The 25245-nt window shown below is 34.1% G+C and overlaps 1 protein-coding gene across 1 annotated transcript; it reads right to left on the bottom strand.

Moving 5' to 3' along the window:
* Positions 1-202: 202 nt before the first annotated feature.
* On the bottom strand, positions 203-8128 carry RAD51AP2 (RAD51 associated protein 2). Its single transcript, XM_033176501.1, has 3 exons — positions 4866-8128; positions 3719-3799; positions 203-570 (listed from the first exon to the last, which is right to left on the bottom strand). The coding sequence occupies exons 1-3, from the start codon at positions 8080-8082 to the stop codon at positions 419-421; spliced, it is 3450 nt and encodes a 1149-aa protein (XP_033032392.1). The 5' UTR covers positions 8083-8128; the 3' UTR covers positions 203-418.
* Between the last annotated feature and the right edge of the window lie 17117 nt (positions 8129-25245).

Here is a 25245-nt window from a genome sequence, read left to right as displayed (position 1 = left end):
CTTAATACAAATGCTGTGACACTGAAAAGCTTATTCATCCCCTCTATACCTCTATTTTTTCACCTGAAAAATGGGGGAAGTGGATTAGAACAGTAGTTCATTACGAGCCACAGATCCTTTTTAGAAAATAAAGGCTATCAATTTTCTCCACAAAAGGATTATATGCATATATCACAAAAAATAATAAGTCAACATGTTTTATCAATCATGAAACAGCTTTAATGTGTACATTTTTAAATGACATGAAAATCCATAAAATATTTTATAACTTTTAAAGGTAATACAATAATTTATACACTCAAAAAAAAAATTCTCCACTTTATAATAAAGCAAGCCCCAAACCCCCAAGCTGGAAGAACATTTATCCAAAGAAGACAAAACATTTCTAGATGTTGTAAAATGTTTTGAAATATGAAAGTCAAAACTTTTCTTTTAAGTTTCCATAACACATTTGTTTCAGATAAGGATGAAGTTGTTTAATCCTTGCTTTTCTTGACAAACCAATCCTGATTGGCCTACTGCATGTCCTAAGAGGTCGTATTCTTGAAATGCCATGTGGGAAGTGACTACCTAAAAATATAAGACAATAAAAGAGTAAAAATTATCAAGTTTCTATGCCTAAAAATCTTTACTTCTAATCATCATATTAGCAACATTTACTGAATATTTACTGAGCACTTATTATTTATGTGTCAGGCACTATACTTTAAATGCATTATTTTACTTAATTCTAGCTCCAGTTTTAAAATATGAAAAACATAAGCACAAAAAGTTAAGTAACTTGCCCCATAAAACACAGCAACTAAATAAATTCAACATTCGAATCAGGCAGTCTACCTTAACAACAATCACAACAACACCATATAGGTTTTAAAACCAACTTGATGTTGTAGCTTTAAACACCGGTCATTTTTCCTATTGGTAGCTAAACAACTATGTTGTATTGTTAATGGTTATGTTTGGTTTCTAATGGAGGTCATTGTCAGTAATAGAACACAAATGTACTCCATCTATTATGCATCAATAGAGGGCTTTGAGTTGGAAATTGTTCTTTAACATCATACTATACCATTTTCGAAGATCTCCAAAACAGTTCACGGAGATACACACATCTGTTACTAAATTAGTTATGTAAAGTCAACTACCCCTTATAATAAAATACAATATCTCTAACTTTCAGGGATTTTTAAATAAACTGTGAGGTACATATGTAAAACCAAACATGTAAATCAAATTTTAGTGAATCTTTATGACCTCAATATAATAGCCTGTTATACCAAAAACAGTGTATCAAATGTTAAATCTCACAAAAAGGTTAGCAGCATGATTTTTACTAACCTGAACCAAAAAGAATCTGTGTGTATCTATGTAAACCTTAATGAAGTAGAATACGAAATTAAACTACATGTATAATAAATAGGGAGAAAAACAACACAAAATAGATATAAATCAGTTTATTATACTTGATTCAATATTAAAATTAGAAAATTAATTATAAAAGGTTAAAGAAAAATACATTATTACTAGATCTTTTAAAAATTTTGAAACATAAAAGGGTCGTTTAAATAAGACAACACTGTTGGATCACAAGATCCCCCATTGGTCTAAATGATATATAAAGCACGGGTGAACTGACTGGTTGGCACATAACACATGCTCAAAATAATTTCAAAACTGTACTTGCCTTCACACCACAGAGAGAAGAGAGAGATGGAAAGAGAGAAGGGATCCATTGAAGACATTTAGTAGTCAATGGAAACGTTAAGAGAAGAGGCATCATGATGGCAGGTGGGTGGGTAGCAAAACTTTTCAGGATAACTGGGATCTTTCTGATGCCTTTAAAATAACAGTGTATAAGCAGGCTCCCACTCTAACTAGGCAGATCATTAAAATCCATTCATATTAACTCCATTCCCCAGGATCTTCCAACTTTTCTCTTACACTGGATTTTAACAAGCCTCAGGAAGATCACTCAACTTTTGTGCCCTTTGAAAGTGAATCCAAGACTGCCATCCTAACATAGTATTAAATAATTCTGGCTGAATTCATACAATATTTTTCACATTTCACAACAAGTCACTTTAACTTGTGAAGGCAGAATCACATTGCTATATAGGTTTAGATATTTCAAACAAATGTAATGATTGCTTTTCCAATGTGCACACATTCTTTATCCTCCTCCTACATCCATTTTATTGTCACAATTATAATCACAATGACAGCATGAATATATACTCCTAAGCTTCCTTTATTCTATATCAAAATATATTGCTAAGCCAATTTCTTTCTTTCTTTCTGCCCTAGAAGAAGCAAATCCTATTCTTTCCAGGCTAGGTCTTGCCATCCTATTTTTTGACCCAAGGAGTATTGTTCTATCAGTTATTTCCTTCACTCCGGGGAGAAGAGACTACCTGTGGACTTTTGATCTTCCAATGTTTTGATTAATCTTTAAAACTATTACATTGTAAGCTAAGAAAAGAGGAAAAGATACAATTCTGAGGTGACAATAAAAGTATCAGAGGTAACATTCTGCTGAATATGAGAACGCAGAAAAAATGTTTTGAGACATGATGCATGACTTAAGATGTTTTAGTAAATATATTTAACCTACAATGTTACTCTTTTTAGATCTAACCATGTTGTATAATACCAGAAATTTCTGATGGGATTATAACTTTACCTAGTTCCATAATTTCAATCCTACCACTACCCTACACCCTTGATACCATAAGCTAAAATGAATGTTAGACATACTGTGTTTTATTCTGATATTGTACATCTACTGGGCAAAAGATAAGGTTCATTGTTTAATTTTTCTTTAGTGTTTTTTGGTTTTTTGGTTTTTGGTTTCTTTGAGACAGAATGTCACCTGTCGCCCAGGCTGGAGTGCAGCGGCTCAATCTAGGCTCACTGCAAGCTCCGCCTCCCAGGTTCACGCCATTCTCCTGCCTCAGCCTCCCAAGTAGCTGGGACTACAGGTGCCCACTACCACGCCTGGCTAATGTTTTGTATTTTTAGTAGAGATGGGGTTTCACCGTGTTAGGCAGGATGGTCTGGATCTCCTGACCTCGTGATCCGCCCACCTCAGCCTCCCAAAGTGCTGGGATTACATGCGTGAGTCATCATGCCCGGCCTAGTTGTATTTTTAATGTAACCAAAAGTATAAACATCAGTCAAAAATCATGTTAACATGACTAAATGGCAAATATTTTTTACTTGCATAATAAAATGTCCATATAAAATCTTCATAACAATGAAAAGCATACAGCATGTTCTCTATGCTCAATGTTCTCTATATATATTTAGATAGATAGATAGATAGATAGATAGATAGATAGATAGATAATTGGGAGTAACATCTCATCAGTGGAAACCCAGCTTATCTAAATATCTTTTTTGGTTTTGTAAATATTGCATACATTAGATGTGTAAACTAGGCATATACAACACTTAACATATAGTCACTTTAAAACATCAATACAAATATCTGAATGTAGTTTTGCGGAATGCATTTCCCAATAATATTCTAAACAGCATTTTAACTGTTACCCAATTTTTAATTATTAGAATTTATTAGTATAATATTAATGCTTTTAAAAAGTGCTAAAACTTTGTATTTATTTTGAACAATATGAATATCTATACTTTCCTCATACTAAAAATACCACAATGCAATAATCATCTTAGAAAGTATCCTAAAAAGTAACCACAATGTTACCTCCTCTCAATAAATAATTAAATTCTTCTTTACATTCATCAGGGAGAAAAGCAGGTCTTTTAGGTAAAGGTGTTTCACAATCTGAAAATAAAGAATGATATGTTACAGCAAAAAATAACTTTTATATAAAATAATAACAGTATAAACAAAATATTTCCTTCAGTTAGCTCCTAATATTTAGAAAAATGAAGTAGGACTCTTCAAAGCTCCTTTTTAAAATTAACTTGTTTCCTTCAACTTCAGTATATTTTTGAACATTTGAATACATCTTTATGAGAAAATACTGTGCACCCAGCTAGCAGCTGCTGAGAAATTCAAAGTTCAAGGTGAAGCTGTGTCAAATTCAAGGTGAAGCTGTCTCAGACATTCAAGAAAACACACAGACTCCAACTGTACCAGAGGAGAGTGAAGAGGAAGAGGTTGATGACACAGGTATGGAAGTTAAGGACATAAGGCCGGCGCAGTGGCTCATGCTTATAATCCCCGTGCTTTGGGAGCCCAAAATGGGCGTATCACGAGGCCAGGAGCTGGAGACCAGCCAGGCCAACACGGTGAAGCCCCCATCTCTACTAAAAATACAAAAATTAGCTGGGTGTGGTGGCAGGCGCCTGTAATCCCAGCTACTCGGGAGGCTAAGGCAGGAGAATCACTTGAACCCAGGAGGCAGAGGTTGCAGTGAGCCAAGATCGTGCTACTGCACTCCAGCCTGGGCCACAGAGTTCGACTCGGTCTCAAAAAAAAACAAGTTAAGGACATACAATTGGTCATGTCAGAAGCAAATGTGTCGCGACCAAAGGCAGTCCGAGTCCTGACCCTGAAGTACAAGTAATGATATGGTAAATGCTATTGTAGAAGTAACAACGTAATCATGTGAAAACAACTTTTTTTTTTTTTTGGTGTTTCCAAGGAGTAACTGCAGCTTGCTTTGAAATTTGTACTGTTTCTATCATAAATAAAGCTATGGCTTCTTGCTGGGGGGGGGTCGGGGGGAAGAAAGAAAAAAGAAAATAGTGTGCATCAATAAACATTGTCTTGCATTTTATCTCTACCTTCCCTCTTTTTTGTCAAAATTATACATTTGGCCTACATAGAAAAAAGCAGTAATTTTTCTAGCATGAGAAAGAATGTTTTAAAATGAACTTCATACCTTCGTCAGAAGTAGAATAAAGTAATTCTTCCTTTGATGTACTTGGATAACAACTCTCATTAGGAACTTCCTGTTCTCCATTATTGGGTACAGTTTTCCATTTAAATAAACTTTGGTGACTTTTACACATATTAGGACCTGCTGTAGTATCACAGAATGAGGAAGATGCACTTATTTTGTTGACTACAACCATTTTCAAATCTTTTTCTGTCTCCATTTTTACCTCCTCAGCATCATTTTCTTCAAAGTAATTTTCTTGCCCATTGTTTGTTTCCACAGTGCTTAGAATTTCATTTTCCTTACTAATTTCATGAAACATACGAAGTTCTTCAAGTACTAAATCAAATTTTCTCTTCATCTCAAAATCTTTTACTATTGTCAGAGCTTCTGTTGATAAATATTTAGCAGCTAAGTCCTGAAAACATTCATCATTCCCTTCACTCAGACCAGTTTCAAACTGATGATTAACATATAATGCAGAGTCATTCTTTCTACGAAAATCCTTTGAATTAGCTATCTCCCTTTCTGGCAAAATACTCTCATATTCATTTCTATCTGTTACATAATTTTGATTAAGGTATTTATTTTCTTCCACATTTACTTTCTTATTTATTAATGAGACTGACTGTACAGAAAACATATCATCCATTGGAAAAAAACTATCTTTCTCTTCCTTTTCTATCTTAGTATCTTTGTGAATTTGGAAACTATTGGTTAAACTTTCAGCTGTGACTTTTACTTCATCTTTCAAAATTAAGTCATATTTTTTTTCTTCTATTTCACTTAACAAGTTCCAAAAATTTAGTACTTGAGTTATAGAAATGGTATGAGTCTCTTCATTATGGATTGTGTTGTGGCTTGTTGGTATGGCCTGTTGCCTAACATTGCAGAAACCTTCAAATATGTGCTCACAATTAAAGCTACTGATATTATGTACCTGTTTTCTTTCCATATTTAAATCTTGTCCGTGCATATTTACCTCATAAAAATTTTCATTAATATATCCATGGTTGTTTTGTATAAATTGAGGATAAGACTTAACAGGTGTTTTAATAGTACTAGAACTATAGTGAGCCCAATTTTCCACATTCACGAGTTGTTGAGGACAACTCATATTCCGACAAGTAATTTTTCTTATTAAAGAAATTTCTTCCATGTCATCGAAGTCCATTAAAAGAATTTTTTCATATGATTCAAAAATTGGCAAACCTGTATTTTGAGTTGTCGTACTGAAGGAATTAATGGGTTTTTTCTTAGACTTTTCAAAAACTTGTTCAGTTCTAAATAACTTCCTTTTCTTTAACATAGGTTTCATATTATCTTCTAATAGTCTTGAAGAAGTTAAAATCCTTATTAGATATGCAGTATAATTTTCCACTATAATATTTTTTGGACACTTCAAATAAAGCATCCACTTGAAAATGCATTCCTCTTCTAATTCAAAATCATTTTCAATTCTTGTTAAAGAGTCAAAGTTACTAAGCAAAAAAGCTATGTTAGTTTTCAATATAATATCTAAAGGTTCTGAAACACTGTCTTGTAAATATATGCTTAAAAGTCCATTCTTTATATTTGTATTCATGTTTCTGGTTATTAGATTTTGAATACCGATTTTACCAATTTTCTTTTTACACTTCAAAATGTTATAGCAGGTTAAAATACTATTATCTTTTTGATTTCCTGAAATACTTTTATGGAAATAAAATATTTCTACAATGAAACTTTCAAAAGGGTTGTTTATGTGAAAGACTTTTTGTGTAGCATTGTATCTCAACTGTAGAGTATTATCATTTTCTCCTTTACCATTTAGCCAAACAGTCGTTATTAAAGCTATTTGACTACCTAATATTTCTCTTATGAGAAGCTTTGATTGTTCTTCATGTACATTCATGACTTTTGTACAGTGGTAATCTTCCTTGCTTAAAATGTCTATTTCTGATAATAATAGCCAATTCCATTTTTCTTCAGTTTTTTTCATATTTTCACATTTAGTCTTGTAATTATTTATAATCCAACAATTTCCTGTATTGCTTCTCAAAATATGTCTAACGTTACAGTCCCAGTTTTGAGATTTTTCCAACCTGGTAGGTATGTAACTGTCCAGACATTCTGCTTCCACCCAATTTGCATTTTCTAGTATAGCGAAATTCTTTCTAGAGTCTCTTACATCACATTTGATACTACTGTAGTTACAGTAGTTTGAACTGATCAAATCTTTTCTCTTACAAGTATTTTGGCTGCTGAGTGATGCGTAGTCATTTTCATAACATTCGGAAAAAATATTTTCCGCTTCTACAACTTTTTTATCATTCTGTAACTTTTGCTTCTTAACATCAGGTCTATCTTGGGACCAGTAAATGTTTGTGAAATCCCTAACATATGCCTCTTTTTTGTCATTCTTTTTCTTCGCTATTTCCTTTAAATAGACAGAGGACATTTTGCTATTTAAGTCCGTTGGAAACTGAGGGACACTTATTGTGCTGCTATCTCTAAAATAGCTAGGTTTGGCAATTTCCAAGCTGGGCTGGTTTTGAGATTTTGATATTTTTAGTACCGATGATGAAATGTTATTTTCTCTTTTATTTGATGGCATAACACTGTCAGCTTTACATCTGTTCTTAATTTTATGAAATGGTGATTCAGTTTCCTTGTAAAAGTTAACATCTAAAAATGGATTTTCTTTGTGAACGTTGTCTCTTCCTTGGACAAACTGTTGTTTTCGATTCTCATTTCTAATTCCTTGTATATCGTGTATAGAGGTGCTGGGCAGAAGTTGACTAAACCCTGCTTTGGAGCTATCACTGTGGTGCACACTGAAAGCCTCTCTGTCACGCAGTCCTGCCTCAGACCTTCCTGAAGCCCTCAAATCAGAATCAGGACTTTGTGAAGGGGGAGACTGCAAACAGCTACTTATTTGGAATTTGAGATTTGGGCATCCCAGGTTACATATCTGCTTCCCACTGACTGATTTCTCCACACACGAGTCTGTGGAGTTATCAAAAATCGCATTCGTTGAAACAAGGAGTCCCTTGAAGGATCTAGGCGACAACTCCCAGATTTTTTCCACCTCAGACAAACGAGGCACCAGAGGCAGTCGCCAGCCCGCCTTAGAGACACCGCCAGGCTCCTCAAGACAGAGCCGCTTGCTACTGGGTGGTTGGGAATCCGGGTCCTCAGGAGGCGTTAAAGAGGAGGTAGGCTTTCTGAGCTCGGCCATCCGAGGCGTGGGCTGAGGGAGCGACGTGACAGCGAATGGAAAGAATCTCTCCAAGGTTCCGGCGGCGCTCCACTCCCTTAATAGGGGGCTCCGGGTCGCCCTGGTCACGCCCCCGCCCCGCCCCTCATAGCCTGGTCTCAGCCTGATCTCAGGGTTTGCCCCACCCCGAATCCGCCCCTCCACAGCCCCACCCTCAGCCCCGCCTCTCCCTTCCCCCACCCACGCGCTCCGGTTGTCTCCCCACTGAAGCTCGGAGCACCCTGGGCCGTTACACTGTCTCTTTTTAGCGCCTTTTTCTAATGCCACGACTGTGGCGAGTCTAAATGCTTTTTTCTCTCTGGTAGAACGAAGGGGAAAAGTTAGAATCTCTCACTTAAACAAAGTTTGTGAATGGTAACAACTTTATTTTCTAAATTCTAAAATTTTGTTTACCTCAGAAACGGCATCTCCACAACGCTCGAGTGACTCGCCAGTAAAATCGTGTAGTTCTGTCAGCACCAGACCAAATCTCTCTGTGTATGGAAAAATTTTTTAATCATTCCAGCGGCTTTTAAGATTATATTAATATTTCCACTTCACTAATAAAGTGTGTTTGGAGGGGGGAAGCCACCAGTGTTTAACAGTCTGACTGTCTGAGGAAAAACTGTGTGGAAATTATTATCCGGATAATTATTATTCTTCACTTAAGACTAAAAAAAACTAGTTTACTATGGGCTGTGGGGATTTCTTCTCAAATATTGTGGATAAAATTATTTAGAGATAAAATAATATATGTTTGAACTACTCCATTTAGTGTAAACATAATAATAATACAGGTCTGACTCATACCTACTAACAAATTTTTAGATGCTATTTGTTTTTTTTTTTTTCCTGCTTTGAGAATCATTTATGATTTCCAGTCAATTCTGGTTTTTGTGAATTCTATAATCATAAAGAAAATATTTTTCAAAATCTTTATTATTATTATATACATGTTTCTTGAGAAACATGTAACTAGTGCTCAGTAATAAACACCTCAGTCCCCTTGGTGGTTGTTTCAAGCTTGGTGTGTTTTATATTACATTTTATGTTAAAATTTATAATGTGCAACTGGAATCCTAACTTCAGAACCCATGGGAGCATAGATGGCAATATATAACTAGCCTTCTACTTTAGGTAATAAGATGTTCACCAGTTTCATGTCTTTTAAATACTCTTAGATACATTGTGATTATTTCAATGTAAATTCCTCTAGAGAAATATTTACTTAAATTTGTAGAAAGCCTTGCAGCATACGCACTTCATTAACACTATAAATAAGAATGTGGCAGTGGTTCAGATTCCACATCAGTGAATTCTCCAAGTTCTACTTCTGTGTGTTTTAATGTTCTATTGCTTTTTTCATCTTAGATTTTCCACAAATCTATATTCTTTTCTAATCCATTCTGTTCTATGCCTATGGTCAGCCCATAAGGGGTGACTCATATAGCTAAGGTGTATATAGTTGATGCACTAGTATGATATTAGGATCAAGATTTTTAGAATCTAAAGTAAATGCCATTGATTGTGATTTCTAGGCTAGATTGATCTGGAACTTGATGTTTCATTATTTCTTCAGCTAGCTCGTTTGCCGAAGAGCAAATTATATCTCCATCACGTCATTATTTAACAACTCTACATTGTTTAAGGATTAAAATGCAAATAAAACCCAGAAGTATTACATGTAGTTCAACAATTGTTTGACTCCAAGACACAGAAACACATAATTTTCTCTATCCTGAAGAAACTTACAGCAATAACGACCAAAAAAAGAGTCTTTTCTTGCATTTACTTATTTAAACATTGTACTAACGGCCACTGCCATTTCAAACAATACCTATTAAAACCACTATTTATGTGGGTTTTTTCCTTTACTTTTTAAAATGCCACCTAGAAAATGAACCAGTTATAAGTGAGAAATGCAAAAAATTGTGTCAACTCATCATAATCAAAATATAAATGAGACTTGTCCAAATCTTACCGATGCCTCGAAGCCCATTTCAAATGTCACATTTTTCTATATCGCTTACCCAACCCTTCCTTTGAAGTTCTGACCTTCCTTAATAACAGTAAACTGAGCTTTAAAGACTGCATCTATCTGATTTCTTTTAGCTTGGTGTCTTCTTATAGTTCAACTCTGAATGAATAAAAGGATTAATGAGTTCATAAGATAAACCCCATACTGAAGATATGACACAATCTCCTATTAGAGTTAAATCAGAAATTCACTCAATATAAATATCAAGTCGAATGTCCTTAAGCATGGTATGCCACATCCTCACTACTAGGTCCTACTTAACTCTTTCAACTTCTTTTTCTTTTTTATTCGCCCCCATGCTGCCTACACCAGAATGTTTATTTTCTTGCTTTTTTATGTATGTTCTCAAAGCCCTTCACTTTCTCCTCCTGGCAACTTCTTATTAAGCCTTAAAGGGCCCTACTCAAAAGTTACCTCTTCTGTGAAAGCTTCTCTTCCTCTTCCCTGCTCTAGCCAATCCCTGGGCAGAATTACTTGCATCGTCATCTGTTTCCTATAGCAATTTATTTCTAACTGTAGAACACTTAAAATGTCTTATTGTATTGAGTTGTTTATGTGTCCCCTCCACTAGGTTCCATTAATCAGCACAAGGATTTATTAATTTTTGTATCCCCAGTGCCTCTAAGTACCTCAGTTATTCAGAAGAAATGAAATGACTCCACGGTTAATACTCATTTACCAACTCAGATGGATTTACGGTGTCTTGAAAGTGCCTTAAGTTTCTTGTTTTGTGTTATTTTTGCTTAAATGTTATGCGTTAGAGACTTGCTTTTATAATCATGTTGAAATACATTTAACATGAAAATTATGTTGAGCTATAACACCATAGGAGTCCAAAATGGACTTTAAATATTGGTTTTAGCATCATTTAAGTTTCATGGTAGGACCAGAAATGTGACATGGCAGTTTTTTCCTTTTACTTCTTTTAATAAATCATGTAAGAGGTGAATAAATATGCTAAATCTAAAAGTTTGTTTCAAACTGAAAGATAATAAAATATATTTCAAATAGTTAAAAGAACCACTAACAAAAATATTTAAATTAAATACAGCAGTTAGAGAGGAAAACATCATCACTTACTAAAAATATTTAAAATAAATATGGCTATAAATAACACAAATAAGCACTTTTCATCAAGTCAATGATAAGCACTAGGGGAAAATAAAATCGGGATACTGTGTACATTTATTTGCATATGAGATTAAGTTTTTATTAGAGCAGTAATGGTAATTTGTAACATAAATATCATCTTAAATATGACAACATATGTGCAAATGCTTTAAACTGTAAATCACCTTTTTGTCCTCAATGTTCATTAATGACATTATCATCTATTCAGTCTCCTAAACTAAAACTCTTAGTATTAGCCTAAACTTTTTTTTTGTTTGTTTTACTATTTTCCCAAAATGCATCCCCTACATAGACATTCATCAGATCTTGTTAATTTTACATCAGATATGACCCTGAAATTAATCCCCCTTTTATCCATAATGTATCATCTTTATTTCAATCTGTCATTATCTCCTTCTGAGAATATTGCAATAAACCAATCTTCATTTTACTAGTCTCTTCTCAAAACTTCTGCCCCACACCATTACGAAAGTTTTTTTCTTAATAGAATATTAATCATTTTGTTACTTTCTTAAGAACTTCTTTTAACTTTTGATGCCCTATAGAATAAAATACAAACTTTAATTTGACATAGAAAGTTCCTCATAGTTCAGTTCTAAACTGTTTTTTTCAGCTTCCACATCTACTCCCACAACACAACTTACTTTCTTGCAGCACTTAACTTCTTGTCATCCCTTAAAAGTATAAAGCCCTTCGCAGTTTCAGTCTAGGTCATAAGCTGCTTCATTTGCCTAAAGTATAGTGGCAGGTCTTACTTGGGAAAGTTTTCTGCAGTGATCCAAAGTTTACAATCATCTTCAGACACCTACAGTTTTATTTACTAACCTTTTTTTTTAACTTCTAAATTTCTCCTCATTATTATGTTATTATATTTTCTGCATGCTTAGCTAATTAGAAATAACCTTTTTTCTGAGTTCTAAGTATTGGAAAAACAGGTGGAATGTTCCACTATTTACAACATCCATTTGATAATCTAATAAATTTCAGCGACAATTTAAGAACTTTGTCACTGAAATAAAGCAAGAGTTTGTATTTTATTAGAATCCATGCAATTGCAAATAACACGTTTTTTAAAAATAATTATGAGTTCTTTCCAATTAGACTTTTGTAAAAATCTTTTCAAGATTTTTGAGATGACAAAATGTCTTTTTTTAATCACATAAAATTACTTAGATTATTTCCTCCTTTTGTAAAGATTTTTCCTGAGATGAGTCACATAAATATTTAGTTGGACGTGGCAAATTTATATAGCTATCTTTTACTTAAAATTTTCAAGGAATTACATATATTGACATTAAATAAGAAATACATTTAACATGAAAACTATGCTGAACATAATTTAATTTTATATCCTGAAAGCAATATTGAATAGTAGTTGGAGGAGTAGAGTCGAATCAACTAAGTTTTTGAATCTATAGTCCACTCATTCCTTGATGTGTAATATGAGCAAATTATTTAGTTTTTCTGAGACACAGGTTCCCATAAATGGGAATTAAAAAGTACAATCTACCTCATAGGTTGCTGGGTAAAATAAATGAAATACAGTATGTAAAGCATTTAGAAGAGTCCTGAGCACCCAGCCAATGTTCATTTTAAAACATTTTAAATTACAGTAGCTATTATCCAAACTCGTAGTGTGCTGAGCTGACTCTTAAAGATTCAGAAGAGTTGATTGTTAGCATCTATTCCCAACTGCATATTTCAGTAGCTTCACATGGGTAGTTTGGAAGAATTTACATCACTGTAAATGGCTCATAATGGAAGTATTTATATCACTGAAATCAGCATATGCTACAGATCAGAGCTTTTTTTCTTTTTTTTTCTGGAAAACCAGTTGTTAAGAGTTGCCAGCATAGTACAGCATCAAACTCTGTCTTACGTTTCAATAATAATTTATATTATTCATACTATCTAAGTCAATTCTTACTATAAGCTTATAGCTGTAGTGAGCCAGGCAGTTTGTCTAGCTAATATTAAAGTCAGGCAATTCAACAGACTCTATATTTGATGCCAAGACATATGCAGAAACCTCATTTAAAAAAAAAAGAAACTGGTGGTGGTTAGTTTTCATCTCATTTGATACTTCTTTATGAGTGGAGAGTCCAAAACTTAACACATACAAAAAAGTAGCTATTTAATGTTTTAAGTTTGTTTATAGTTTCATGATTCAGAATGCACACATAGGAAAACAATGGTTCAAAAGAATGCTCCCTCTATCATTATCTAGGACAGAGTATAGTCACTGCCTACTATCCATGACTAATCATTGAATCATAACATAATCTTCAAAGTACTTTTAAGTGGATGCTGTCATCTGATTATTTAACTCTCCTTTGATTTATTGAACATCTATTATGTGCAAGGAACTGTGCCTGATGCCAAATTAAATATTTTGACATGTAAGATTTAATCCTTGTCTCTAGAGAAAGCATTCTAACAAGAAATATGCATATAAAAGGATAACCAACAATACATTGCCTAATCAGGTTGTTAACAACTTTGTCCTAGCTATTTTTTAGCCTTATCTTTGGCCACTTCACTCTCTTCTCCTGTGCCTCTCACAATTTGCCACACAAAACTACTTGCAATTTCCAAACATTCATGTTTTTTGTTGTTTTGTTGTTCAGTTCAGAAGACATTTATTGAACATCTATTATGCAACAAGCATTGTGTTAGGTATCAGGAATCCAAAATCATGCACAGTCTTTTTTTCTCAGAAATGTAGAGTATAGTAAGGAGACAAACTTACAGAATTTATTTCAGCATAATAGAATAAATGCTACAGTAAAGTTATATCTAGCCACTGAAGAAAGGGGATCAAATGTAGTCTGGAGACTTAGGGGAGACTTTCAGGTAGAAATGGTGCCCAAAAACTGAGTCTTAAAGGTTATATTCATTCATTTAATTCCTACAAGCCTATAGTTTTATGTAAAACTTCCTTTTATTTCTATACCAGTCTATTATTCATCCATGTTCCCATAGCATTTCAGACATCTATTGTATACTTATAAAATTATATAGAGTTTAGTTGTAACATACTTTCTCTTCCACTAAATTATTAGCTCTTTAAGACTTGGAATAGTTAACTTGGTTATCTACATATTTCCTATATTTAGCATGGGGCCTACCATATGATAGACATTTTTTTAATTGTCAGTTTGAAGATATACCAAGTGAATGATATAGAAAATAAGTACTGTTAAAAAATAAACGCTGTGGAAATTCAGAGAGGGATTACACAAATTCTATACAGAATAGGCAAGGAAGGCTTCACAGAGGAAAGGATTGAAACATTCTTGAAAAACAGGATCTAGGAAGCCTCAGGAGAATAGTTTCAACCAGAAACAAAATTTAACCTAAGGTCCAAAAAAATAGAGCTCGCTTTGTCAGAGAAAAAGAAAGTGGGGAAATAGCTCTAACATTAAACTGAGAGGTAAGAGTAAAGATGAATTAATCTGAAAGCCACTGACTCAAGGAATCTGGTTACAAGAAGACTTGGCCAATCAGGATGAAAAGAAACAAAGGCCTGGAAGACACTGTGCAATATTTTAAAAAACTAAATCTAAATAGAGATTATGATATAGTAACTTGCCTATTCTGAATGTAGTATGTATCCCAGTATTTCTCTAATTATAATTAATGGGTTTGGTATATTCCATATAACTGAATTTAGCATCAGTGGACCTTTTAAGAGGAGAATTAATGAAAGAAAATGTGACCAAGGCCTTGATATCCTTGAGCAGATATTTGAAGGGGTCTAGCAGAAAAAGAGCCAAGAATCATAGAAAGTAGAGAAGGAAATGTAACACTGGGAACTGGGGAGAGACATTAGTGCACACTGCAATGTGTTGTCACACAGTTCTGTTAAAGGATACCCTTTTCCCTAATTTTTAATAGTTTCTCAGAGATAATTATGCCCTATGCGGGGAAAAAAATAGGATCAACATGTTTAATTTTGAAATACAATCTGATACATACTTATTATATATGTAATATTTGTTTTACATAGTGCTTATGAATAGAGAAGAAAGTTGCCTTGCAATTTTGCCAGAGGTCATTCCTGCTCATCACCCGCTTAACTAGTTTCATACCAACTTCCAAAAGCTAAACCCGTGATTTCTGGAGACCACTCAGAGGGACTCTAGAAATGACTTTCTTAAAAGTTATCTAGCCCACACCTTGGACAATAACCTAGAAAAACATAGATACAGAATACGGGCTGCTTGGTTAAAGTTACAATGCCCTCTTCAAGAAACATGCAAACAAGGCAGTAGCTGGGCTTGGAATATAATGTGTATCTAGGCAGGAACAGAACCATAGTAATCATGATTGGAGTAAAGAGATAACATACATATATTACCCTCCTTCTTGTATGTGGAAAACAAAAAGGTAAGAAAGAGAAGCAGCAGCAAAATGAGCATATATTTCCAAGCCATGCTAATTATGATACTATATATTATATATGTAATGTATAAGTAATATAATGAATCAAGGGATTATAAATAGAATTTTAACTAATATGCTCTACAACAATCCAGGTGTTGTATTTTTTTTAAAAAGTAAAGTATAAAAAGACATAGAGGATTTTCTTTTTTTGATTTTTGCATATAAAATCTCTGTCGGGTGCAAACACATACAAAAAAACGATACTTGGTACAGAATATGTGCTCATCACTGTTCTGGATACAGGGCTCGTCTTTCGATAAGGTATAGGCTTGTAGTCATGAACACTTCAATATATATGCGGTTCCTTGTTGAATATCCTTCTGCTTGCTTAGCAATATAATAGCAGCATCATATTTTCTACTTTTACACTCCAAACTGGTAGAACTATTTCAATCAATTGCTGCATGTCGTTGCAGGAAATACTCCCTCTACTGAGTCTGATTCATAGACGAAGTGCCTCAGACCAAAATTATTCATTGTTGAAGTACGAATACGAGGGAGGTCAAATTTTGTCAGGAACTTCAATGTGGAACCAAAATGTGCCAGTTTAAACTCCAAAAGAAGTATCTCAGATGTCTGCGGGAGACTTTGGTATTAGGGATTGAGAAATAGAAGACAAGAAACAGAAATGTAGCATCATTCACCACTAGCCCTTTCTGTAACCCTATGCCGTCTACAAGAAAGGCATATAAGAAAAGGATAAGAGTTTGCATATACAGTAGTCAAAACTACACTCACTGCACTGCTGAAAAATGTGCCTTAACTGAATTTGCCAAAGATTCAGTAGAATTACAAAACTATTTTGCACTTTTTTTAATGAGAAAGGTTTTCAAACTCTGGCAAGAAAACAAGCTCAAAATTCAGGTTTTTTGGTTTATTTTGATTTTTTTCTATTGCTTTTAGGAATGAACACTATAAACTTGTATCAATTTACACTAAAATCATAGTAAGAATTTTAAGAAGGCCAGAAATCTGTTGACAGCCAATATAGAGTAGCAAAGATCGTAAGAAATATGGGCTCTGCACCCCAAAATTTATCATGCTTCAGCCTTCCACTTCTTTACCTGAGTGGCGTGTTCATTTTGTGATAAGTCATTATGTTGTACATTTATGAATGATATCCTTCTCTGTCTGTGTTTCCTATTTTTAGAATGAAAGAAAAAGAGAGGAAAGGCAGAAGGGAGGAATGAGGGAAGGGAGGAAATGGAGAGAAAAAAAGGATGGGAGGAGGGAAAGGGACTGAGGTCAGCGTGTTCAGAACCTTGCATGCCAAAGCTAAGAAAAGGTGGACTTCATGCCATAGGCAAGACGATATTTGTGTGTTTGTTTCAGGAAAATGATATATGTAAATACCATTTAAAAAAATTTATATAGTAGCCAATTTAGCATGAACCAGCAGCAAGAGAACACCATCTCTAGGAGAAATTGGTCTAGTTTAGAAGACATTGAAATAATATAACCAGAAATATTAAGAACCTGTATTGTAGTATTGACCATAGGAATAATATATTTTAGAAATTTTCATTAGAACTTTGTTACAGCTTCTTTGAGGGTAAGAAATCTGTGATTATTTCAAGGTTTCAAGCCCAGTTGATTAGAAAAATAAACATATAATTAACGTCAGAGGAGAGTAGAGAGGTTGAACTTGCCTGAAAGTATATCATAAGGATGAAGGTGAGAAATCTGGATTTAAACATATTGCGTTGAGGAAAGTGCTATTGCTCTAGACTGCTAGTTGGAAAAGCATAAATGGAGTTCAACAGCAGATAAGGATTACAAATGCAGATGATTTCATGTTCATATGCATATTAAAATGATTTGGCATGGTTATGAAGGGCCCAAACATCAGAACTGCATTCTCCCACCTCCTTTTTACCACTATTAATGTTGTTCTAACTATATATCATCATAGGAAAAATGATATAATGTATACTCTGTTCTACTTATATATACCATCAGATGATACCTATAAATTCTTTGTGGGCACAGAAACCTCTTAACACTTGATGAAAACTAAACCTCTTACCTCTTTCTACTAGTGTGGTTGGCTTGGTTTTAAAAAATGGTTTCAAATTTTGATCCCTACTTTAATGTAGTCTCATTTTGACTGTATTGCAAGCTGCCAAAATTTTTACTGAGATTTGCTGTCATCTAAATACTTTTAATTAGAAACTCCTTGAAGATATTTTATTGATTGATTAACATGGTGTTAATTTTGTGATTTTGGGAACTAATTTCACAAAAATTAGTTTAAGTACAGGTAGGTGACAAATAATCATTAAATCAATATTGTCTGCATATAGACAATCACTCTTAAAACATAAAAACATACATGGAATTTTCCTTAAAAAATGAAAGGGAAAAATTGTTTAAATTTTTACCAAGACCTTGGAAAGCTATGATCAGTTTCAGGGAAGCTACCTAATGAACAGTTGGAGAAAAAATAAAGTCAGGTAGGCACAGTGGTTCACGCCTCTAATCCCAGTACTTTGGAAAGTCAAGGAAGGAGGATCACTTGAGGCTAGGAGTTCGACACCAGCCTGAGCAACATAGGAAGACCCATCTCTACAAAAAATTTTAAAAATTAGCCTGGCATAGTGGCACGCACCTGTGGTCCTAGCTACTCAGGAGGCTGCGGTGGGAGGATTGCTTGGGCTGGGATAGGTCAGAGGATGCAGTGAGCCATGATTGTACCACTGCATCCCAGCCTGGGCAACAGAACAATTCCATATCTCAAAGAATAAAATAAAGTCTAGCGCAACCTTCATTTGTCAGTAGCAAAAAAGGAGGACCACTACCTAAGAAAGAATATAAACATATTTCTTGGCTTTCAAATGATTATACTGGTTGCCAAAAGCACACTCACCAGTGTCTATTGCCAATTGTAAAAACTGTTCCCAGTCATACAAATCTAGAAATTCCCTGTCAAGTCTTAGTGTTTTCATTCGTCAATCTAATCATGTTATATTTATGAAAATTAACTTAAACACACAATCACTTTTTCTTAAATACTTTCATAGTATATTCCAACATATTATAAAATACCTTACATATTAAGAAATATAATCACTTGTTGGGACATGTCAACTTTTCTCTCCATACATTTACCATAACATCACATTCATAATTTGTCAACTAATAATAAAAAATGAATAAATAAAATTACTTAAATTTTTTTTCACTTTAGAATTACTATAAAAACAACTGTTTTCTACTGTTTTTGGTTCTGTAAGTATAGAATTATGTATCATAATATCAATTATGAATAAAATTATCAAGTTATAAAAATAATCTTCCCAATTATCAGAATTTCCAATGGAATGTTAATTCTTCTAGATAGTGAAATTATAGAAAAATAACCCACTGAGAATGAAAACTAAAGAGAAAGAGAAATTAATCAACTAAATAATGTTGAGCTCTATTATGAATCAGGAACTTAGCATTCTGAATGATACAAAGTAAATATATAAGACACAGCTTCTGTAATAAGTAGCTTTACCATATTGTTGGATACTAAAATCTAAAAGAAGAACTATGTGTCCTGGTGATATTTCATTGAATATTCCATTCATATTAAGACTACTAGAAATTGAAATGAAGAAAATATCACCCTGGGATAGATAAGCAGGGAAGTATTCATGGGATTTAAACAAGACCTTAAAGAATAAGTAGAAAATTCACAGTTATACAAATTAAGCAACGCATTGCAATCTGAATCTTCCTGTGGAATTCCATTGTACAATTCATCATTTGGGGGTACAAATTTGAGTGGAGCTCTAGGAATACTATAAACTACAGGTTGGGGGATCACTTTTGTCTGGACATGCTCTTAGTAAGTCAGATCTTTGAGAGGATCTTGCCCTGCCCAGATTCATCTAACTTCAGGCATAGGATCTGATCAGAAATCACTGACTGATACTGCCTGTTTCTTGCCCCATTCCCAGTTCATCTCACAGAAGAAGAGTGTCACCATAACTACCAAAGAGTACAATTCTCTTCTCTCCGGAGAAGATTCTATCATAAATCTCGGGACATTCATCTTTGGCACCTTTCTGCTCATTTAAACTATTTGAATAAAATGTGCCACCAAGTAACAGCATATGCCTTGCTATAGCAGGGACCAAAAAGAAATATTCAGAGAAGGAAATAAAAAGCACACTCACCTGACAGCATCAGGAACATTTTATCTTAACTCCCTTAATGTTCCTAGGTAAAGATTTCTTTAATTAGTTTTTAAGTGACCCTACAAGTTATTTTGGCAGCTTTCCGAGAGGCACTGACTCCTCAGATGAATACTGATGTTCCTAAAGACAAAAACAGATGAGCCAGGTGTGGTGGCACACGCCTGTGGTCCCAGCTATTTGGGAGGCTGAGGTGGGAAGATCACTTGAGCCCAAGAGGTTGAGGCTGCTTTGAGCCGAGATTGTGCCACTGCACAGGATCCAGCCTGGGAAATAGAGTGAGAACCTGTCTCAAAAAAAAAAAAAAGAAAAGAAAGAAAAGAAAAGAAAAAGACATATTGAGTTACTACATTCTTTCCTGTAGACTAAAGTGGGAAATTATCCACACATCTTTTAGGATAAAAAGAATACAAGCATAAATAATATTAACGGTCCATTCTCTTAGATTGATAGATCTGTTATCTTCAATAATGGGAAAAAGAGCTTCAATCGATTTAGAAGTCTTAATAAAGGCCTATTTTTTAAAGTGAGTGTTGAAGGCCTAAAAACCAAAGAGTAAATTTTAGTTCATTTAAAATGGGCCTTAATCCATCAGATTCAAACAGCTTTCAAAATGGTCATGCTCTCAAGTTTCAACTACTTCTTTTTCAAGTTGTACAGTGATGTATGAAAATTTTCATAAAGTTTTCAGGTAGCAGGATTTCCATAGAATGTAACCATTACAGATTTAATCTTTGGGCTGTATCTATTTGTAAATGACTCTGAAGGTTATCATGACAGGTAGTAATATGTTATTTTGCTAAAGCACAAATGTGAATTTTATGGAACTATAAAGCTGTTGCTTGCAGCTAACTAAATTAGTAAGTTTAGTCAGCTGATCACGTGGTATGTGCAGCTGAATGTAGCTTTGCTATTGTTATTTCTCATCTCTTTTAATACAGGCAATAGTATGGCCATTTGCCAACAAAGTAATTTTGTCCTAGAGTAATATTCACATAATGGGGAGTCGGGAAAGCCTTAGGACATGTCTCTTATGAATATTAAGATATACAACATATTAAATAATGTTATTTAGTCTTATTTTTAACCAATCCACAATAAAAATGTTTGAACTTCTAATACTGTATTACAATCAATACAACCAGAATTCAGTCAATGAATGTTTCTAAAAATATTATATGTGCTGCAAACCTAAATCTGCTCTAAAAAATAGTCTATTAAAAATGACATTATATGGATCATTGGCAAGGTGTCATATAAGTCTAATTTCAAAATATTGTTTAATATTATAGTGCTATTAATACTGAATTTTATTCAAACATTCATAAATTAGCCTAGGAAATCTTAAGCAGAATTTGAATTACTTCTAGCAGTGGTACTGTGATCAGTATACCTAATCTGATTTCCATGAGCAACAATAATGAAAGGTCTCTAAGGAAATCATTTTAAATAAGACTAAAACTATGAATTTAATTTAGTTTTGCATTGGAAGAAACTGGCTCAATATCATCTTAGACACAAATTAGCACTATTAACTTATTATCCAGAATTTCTTAGATGCCCAATATCTTGAATTTGTGAATCATAGAGCTCACTTTTTAATCTTTCCCAATTTATAAATAAGAAATCAGAACACGAAGGGAACTTAAGTAATTTGCCCAAGACCACATCTAATAAGTAGCAGAGTTGGTTTTTGAATCCACATCTCTTCATTCAAACTTCAGCAATTTTCACAGTAAAAAAAAGGGGGAGATGTATATTTGTAGAAAAGAAAACTCTATTATTGCACTGCCAGAATACTCTTTACTGTAAACCTAACACCCACATGCTGTATTTAAATGCAAGTGTCCGCTACACCAGTTTCCTAGGGCTGCTGCAACAAACACCACAGTCTTGGAAGCTTAAAACAACAAAAATGTATTCTCCCACAGTTCTGGAGGGCAGAAGTCTAAAATCAAAGTATCACCAAGATTGATTTCTTTTGGGGGTTCTGAGAGAGAATTTGTTCCATGCCACTTCTAGCTTCTGGTTGCTGGAAATCTCTGGTGTTCTCTGGCTTGTGCATAATTCCAATCTTTGCCCCTGTACTCACGTGGCATTCTCCCTGCCTGTGTCTTTCTGGGTCTCTGTGTGTTTTCTCTTATAAGGATATCAGTCATTTTGTATGAGTTTGAGACTAGCCTGGGCAACATAACGAGACCCCCACCTCAGGAAAAGAAAAATTCATAAGAAAAAAACCCAATTGGTCTAGCTAGGTTCTAGTGTTCAGAACAAACAGCAGTCAGGAACCTGTTTCTTTAGACTCTTTTGGAGGCAAGGGAACTGTTGACTTGTAGGCTAGGCATACTTCTCCAAAAATATCTACTACAGACTCCAAATATGAAAATAAAAAGTTAGATAGATAATGATAAACACATATATGTTCATATGTATGTGTGTATATGAAAAGTTATTAATCAATTTAATTAAATATTAAAATTTTCTAAAACAATTTAACCAACATGCATATATTTGAAACAAATTACTATTTTTGTTATTAACAGACCATGTCCTACTTTATCTGGGTTAAATACACATTGTTATTTTAATCTTGCAAATACTTTCTTACAGACAATATTCTAGTGCTGTTTGACTATACTAAAATCAGTAAAACTCTTACTACTTTCTAGGAATTTGCAAACAAATATGTAGGGAGAATAACAAGTACACAATCAACTCTTCCAAATTCCTTTTTTCTAAACTTTGATGGCTCTTTAAGTTTTTTACTCTCGTTGTCTCTTCTCTCTAAACTCCTCCTTTGTCAATCAAATCTCTTCTCTGGCTACAGCCATTACCTGTACATGAATAACCACCAATTCTATATTTCTAGTGTAGACCTCCCACCCAAGTTCCATACCTGCAATTTCTTGAGGTCTGCTGGACTTCTCCACCTACATGTGCCAACAGCCTTTCAAATGCAGGAAACACATCTAGCAGTTAAGCCAATCCTCTTGCTCTCCTCTTCTCCAAACTTGCACTTCTGTTTTTACTAAAATCAATACCTTTTCCCAACGTTCCAGTTCCAAATCTTATAATTGCATTTGACTTAACCTTCTCTGATACACATAATCAAGTATCAAATTTTGTTGATCCTACTCTAACAATATCAAATTCATACACTTTCCATTTCCACTGCTACTTTTCTAGTTCAAGTGTTTATTTCTTCTAATGGTACTGTAAAAACTTTTCTTCCAATTCTCTTTACCCCTAGTTATGAGTCTTCTAGTCCCTCTGTGATTCAAACATTAAAAATTAGCAGTGAAATTTTGTTTTCAAATAAAATCATGTATGTGTAATCCCAGTACATTGGGAGGTGAAAGCAGGAGGATTGCTTGAGGCCAGGAGTTCAAGAATAATCTGGTCAACCTAGCTAGATTCTATCTCTACAAAAAATTTAAAAAATTAGTTAGGCATAGGGGTGCATGCCTTAGTGCTGGTTACTTGGGAGGCTGAAGCAGGAGGATCACTTGAGGCCAGGAGTTTGAGGCTGCAGTGAGCTATGATTGGACCACTGCACTCTGGCCACTTGGGCAACAAAGTGACAACCTGTCTCAACAACAACAACAACAACAAAAAAGAAACAAGGAAATTCTATTTATGTACAGTGTAGAAAATTGAAGATGCTCTAATTATAAATGACGTTTTACTGATTTCGCTTTAATTTTCTTTCATTAAAATCCAAAATACACCAAACCAGTCTGAAATGACACAGTAAACCACATCTCTATCACCAAATATCAGTAGATAGCCTCGGAAATATTACTCCATAGGATTTTCCAATAGAATTTCTTCCTTCTTTGTTATATTTCAAGCAACATAAATGAAAATGAATTTCTTGATGCCTCTGAGTTTTGAGGTAAAATGTATAAATTTTCAAAATGCGGCCGGGCGCGGTGGCTCACGCCTGTAATTCCAGCACTTTGGGAGGCCGAGACGGTTGGATCACGAGGTCAGGAGATCGAGACCATCCTGGCGAACACAGTGAAACCCCGTCTCTACTAAAAATACAAAAAATTAGACGGGCATGCTGGCAGGCCCCTGTAGTCCCAGCTACTCGTGAGGCTGAGGCAGGAGCATGGCGTGAACTTGGGAGGCAGAGCTTTCAGTGAGCCGAGATCGCACCACTGCCCTCCAGCCTGGGAGACAGCGAGACTCCGTCTCAGAAAAAAAAAAAAAAAAATGCTTTAGTAAGTACATAATTTTTAATTTTAGTGCAAACTTTTCCATGGTATTTTAGACTATGAACTATTAGTGGAATAACCAACACTATTTGACTTTTTGTTTTTATATACTCTGGTTTCCTAATCAAGGAAAACAAAGTAAGCCAAATATTTTTGGTTTTCTCCTCTAGTAGTGTATGTATTGGTAATTAATCTTCTTCCTAAATTATAATCTATTACTGCATGTTCTTGTTATCCCAAGCAAGAACCTGAAACTCGGAAAGATAGAAACTAGTAGCACATTTTTTTTCAGCATCGGAGGGTAGTAGTTGCTGTAGTATTACATTACTGGGTTGCCCCTACCTAGTTTCGTCACATTATACCACTTCACTTTTTAGAAAGCATTACAATGTGGCCTTTCTCTTCTTCTTCTTTTTTTTTTTTTTGATCAGGTTCATAATGTTCAGTAATATGGCCTTTCTAAGGAGTTGATCTCACCTATGAAATGGGGGCAATGCTCTCTGTTTGTGAATCAAATAACATAAGAATAGTAAAATCATTTAAAAGCTATAAAAGAGAAGATACTTTAATATAGTTCTACACTTGTAATTTATGCCTAATTTCCAGAAAAACAAACAAGAATAACTGAATAAAAGTCCTTGAAAAATCACTTAGTTAATAAATGCTTTTAAATAGTTTGTAGATTATTTGCATGATAATAATTTAATCAAGGTGGAAGACACTCATGCTTAAAAGTTACGAAGTTTCTTCATATCAAAGTTAAGAACCTTAAATTCAATCAAAATGATTTGAGAGTTTTTTCTCATATCAATGTAATATTATTTTGCCTTTTGAAATGAAAAGCAGACATTAGATTTTATTTAATAATTAATAGATGTATTGTCGTTATATAGTATCTTATGTTTAAATAGAGCTTCCTAGTTAAGTATTTTCATATATACTATCTCAGTTAATCTTCACAACAATTCTGTAAACCGTCTGCTATGTGGCAGGAAAAGATTCTTCTGCTGGAAAATAATTTTTTGGCTGAATTTGAAGGATTAATAAGACCCTTAAAGGCAAGACAAGGGAAGGATGAGTTTCCAGGAAAAGGGAAAGAGTACATGGACAAGTGCGGAGAAGTGAAACA

The sequence above is a fragment of the Trachypithecus francoisi genome, unplaced genomic scaffold (genome assembly GCF_009764315.1).
Source record: "Trachypithecus francoisi isolate TF-2019V2 unplaced genomic scaffold, Tfra_2.0 Lachesis_group17, whole genome shotgun sequence".
NCBI lineage: Eukaryota > Metazoa > Chordata > Mammalia > Primates > Cercopithecidae > Trachypithecus > Trachypithecus francoisi.
The sequence above is the reverse complement of the archived record's forward strand: the minus strand, read 5'-3'. Positions and strand labels throughout refer to the sequence as shown.

What these genes read in the sequence shown, in the direction of transcription:
- RAD51AP2 (XM_033176501.1), bottom strand. Translation starts at nt 8,082, where the DNA reads ATGGCCGAGCTCAGAAAGCCTACCTCCTCTTTAACGCCTCCTGAGGAC. An exon ending in TTATTCTACTTCTGACGAAG is followed by an intron (nt 3,800 to 4,865) that starts GTATGAAGTTCA and finishes CTTTATTTTCAG; the next exon opens with ATTGTGAAACACCTTTACCT. An exon ending in TAATTATTTATTGAGAGGAG is followed by an intron (nt 571 to 3,718) that starts GTAACATTGTGG and finishes TTATATTTTTAG; the next exon opens with GTAGTCACTTCCCACATGGC.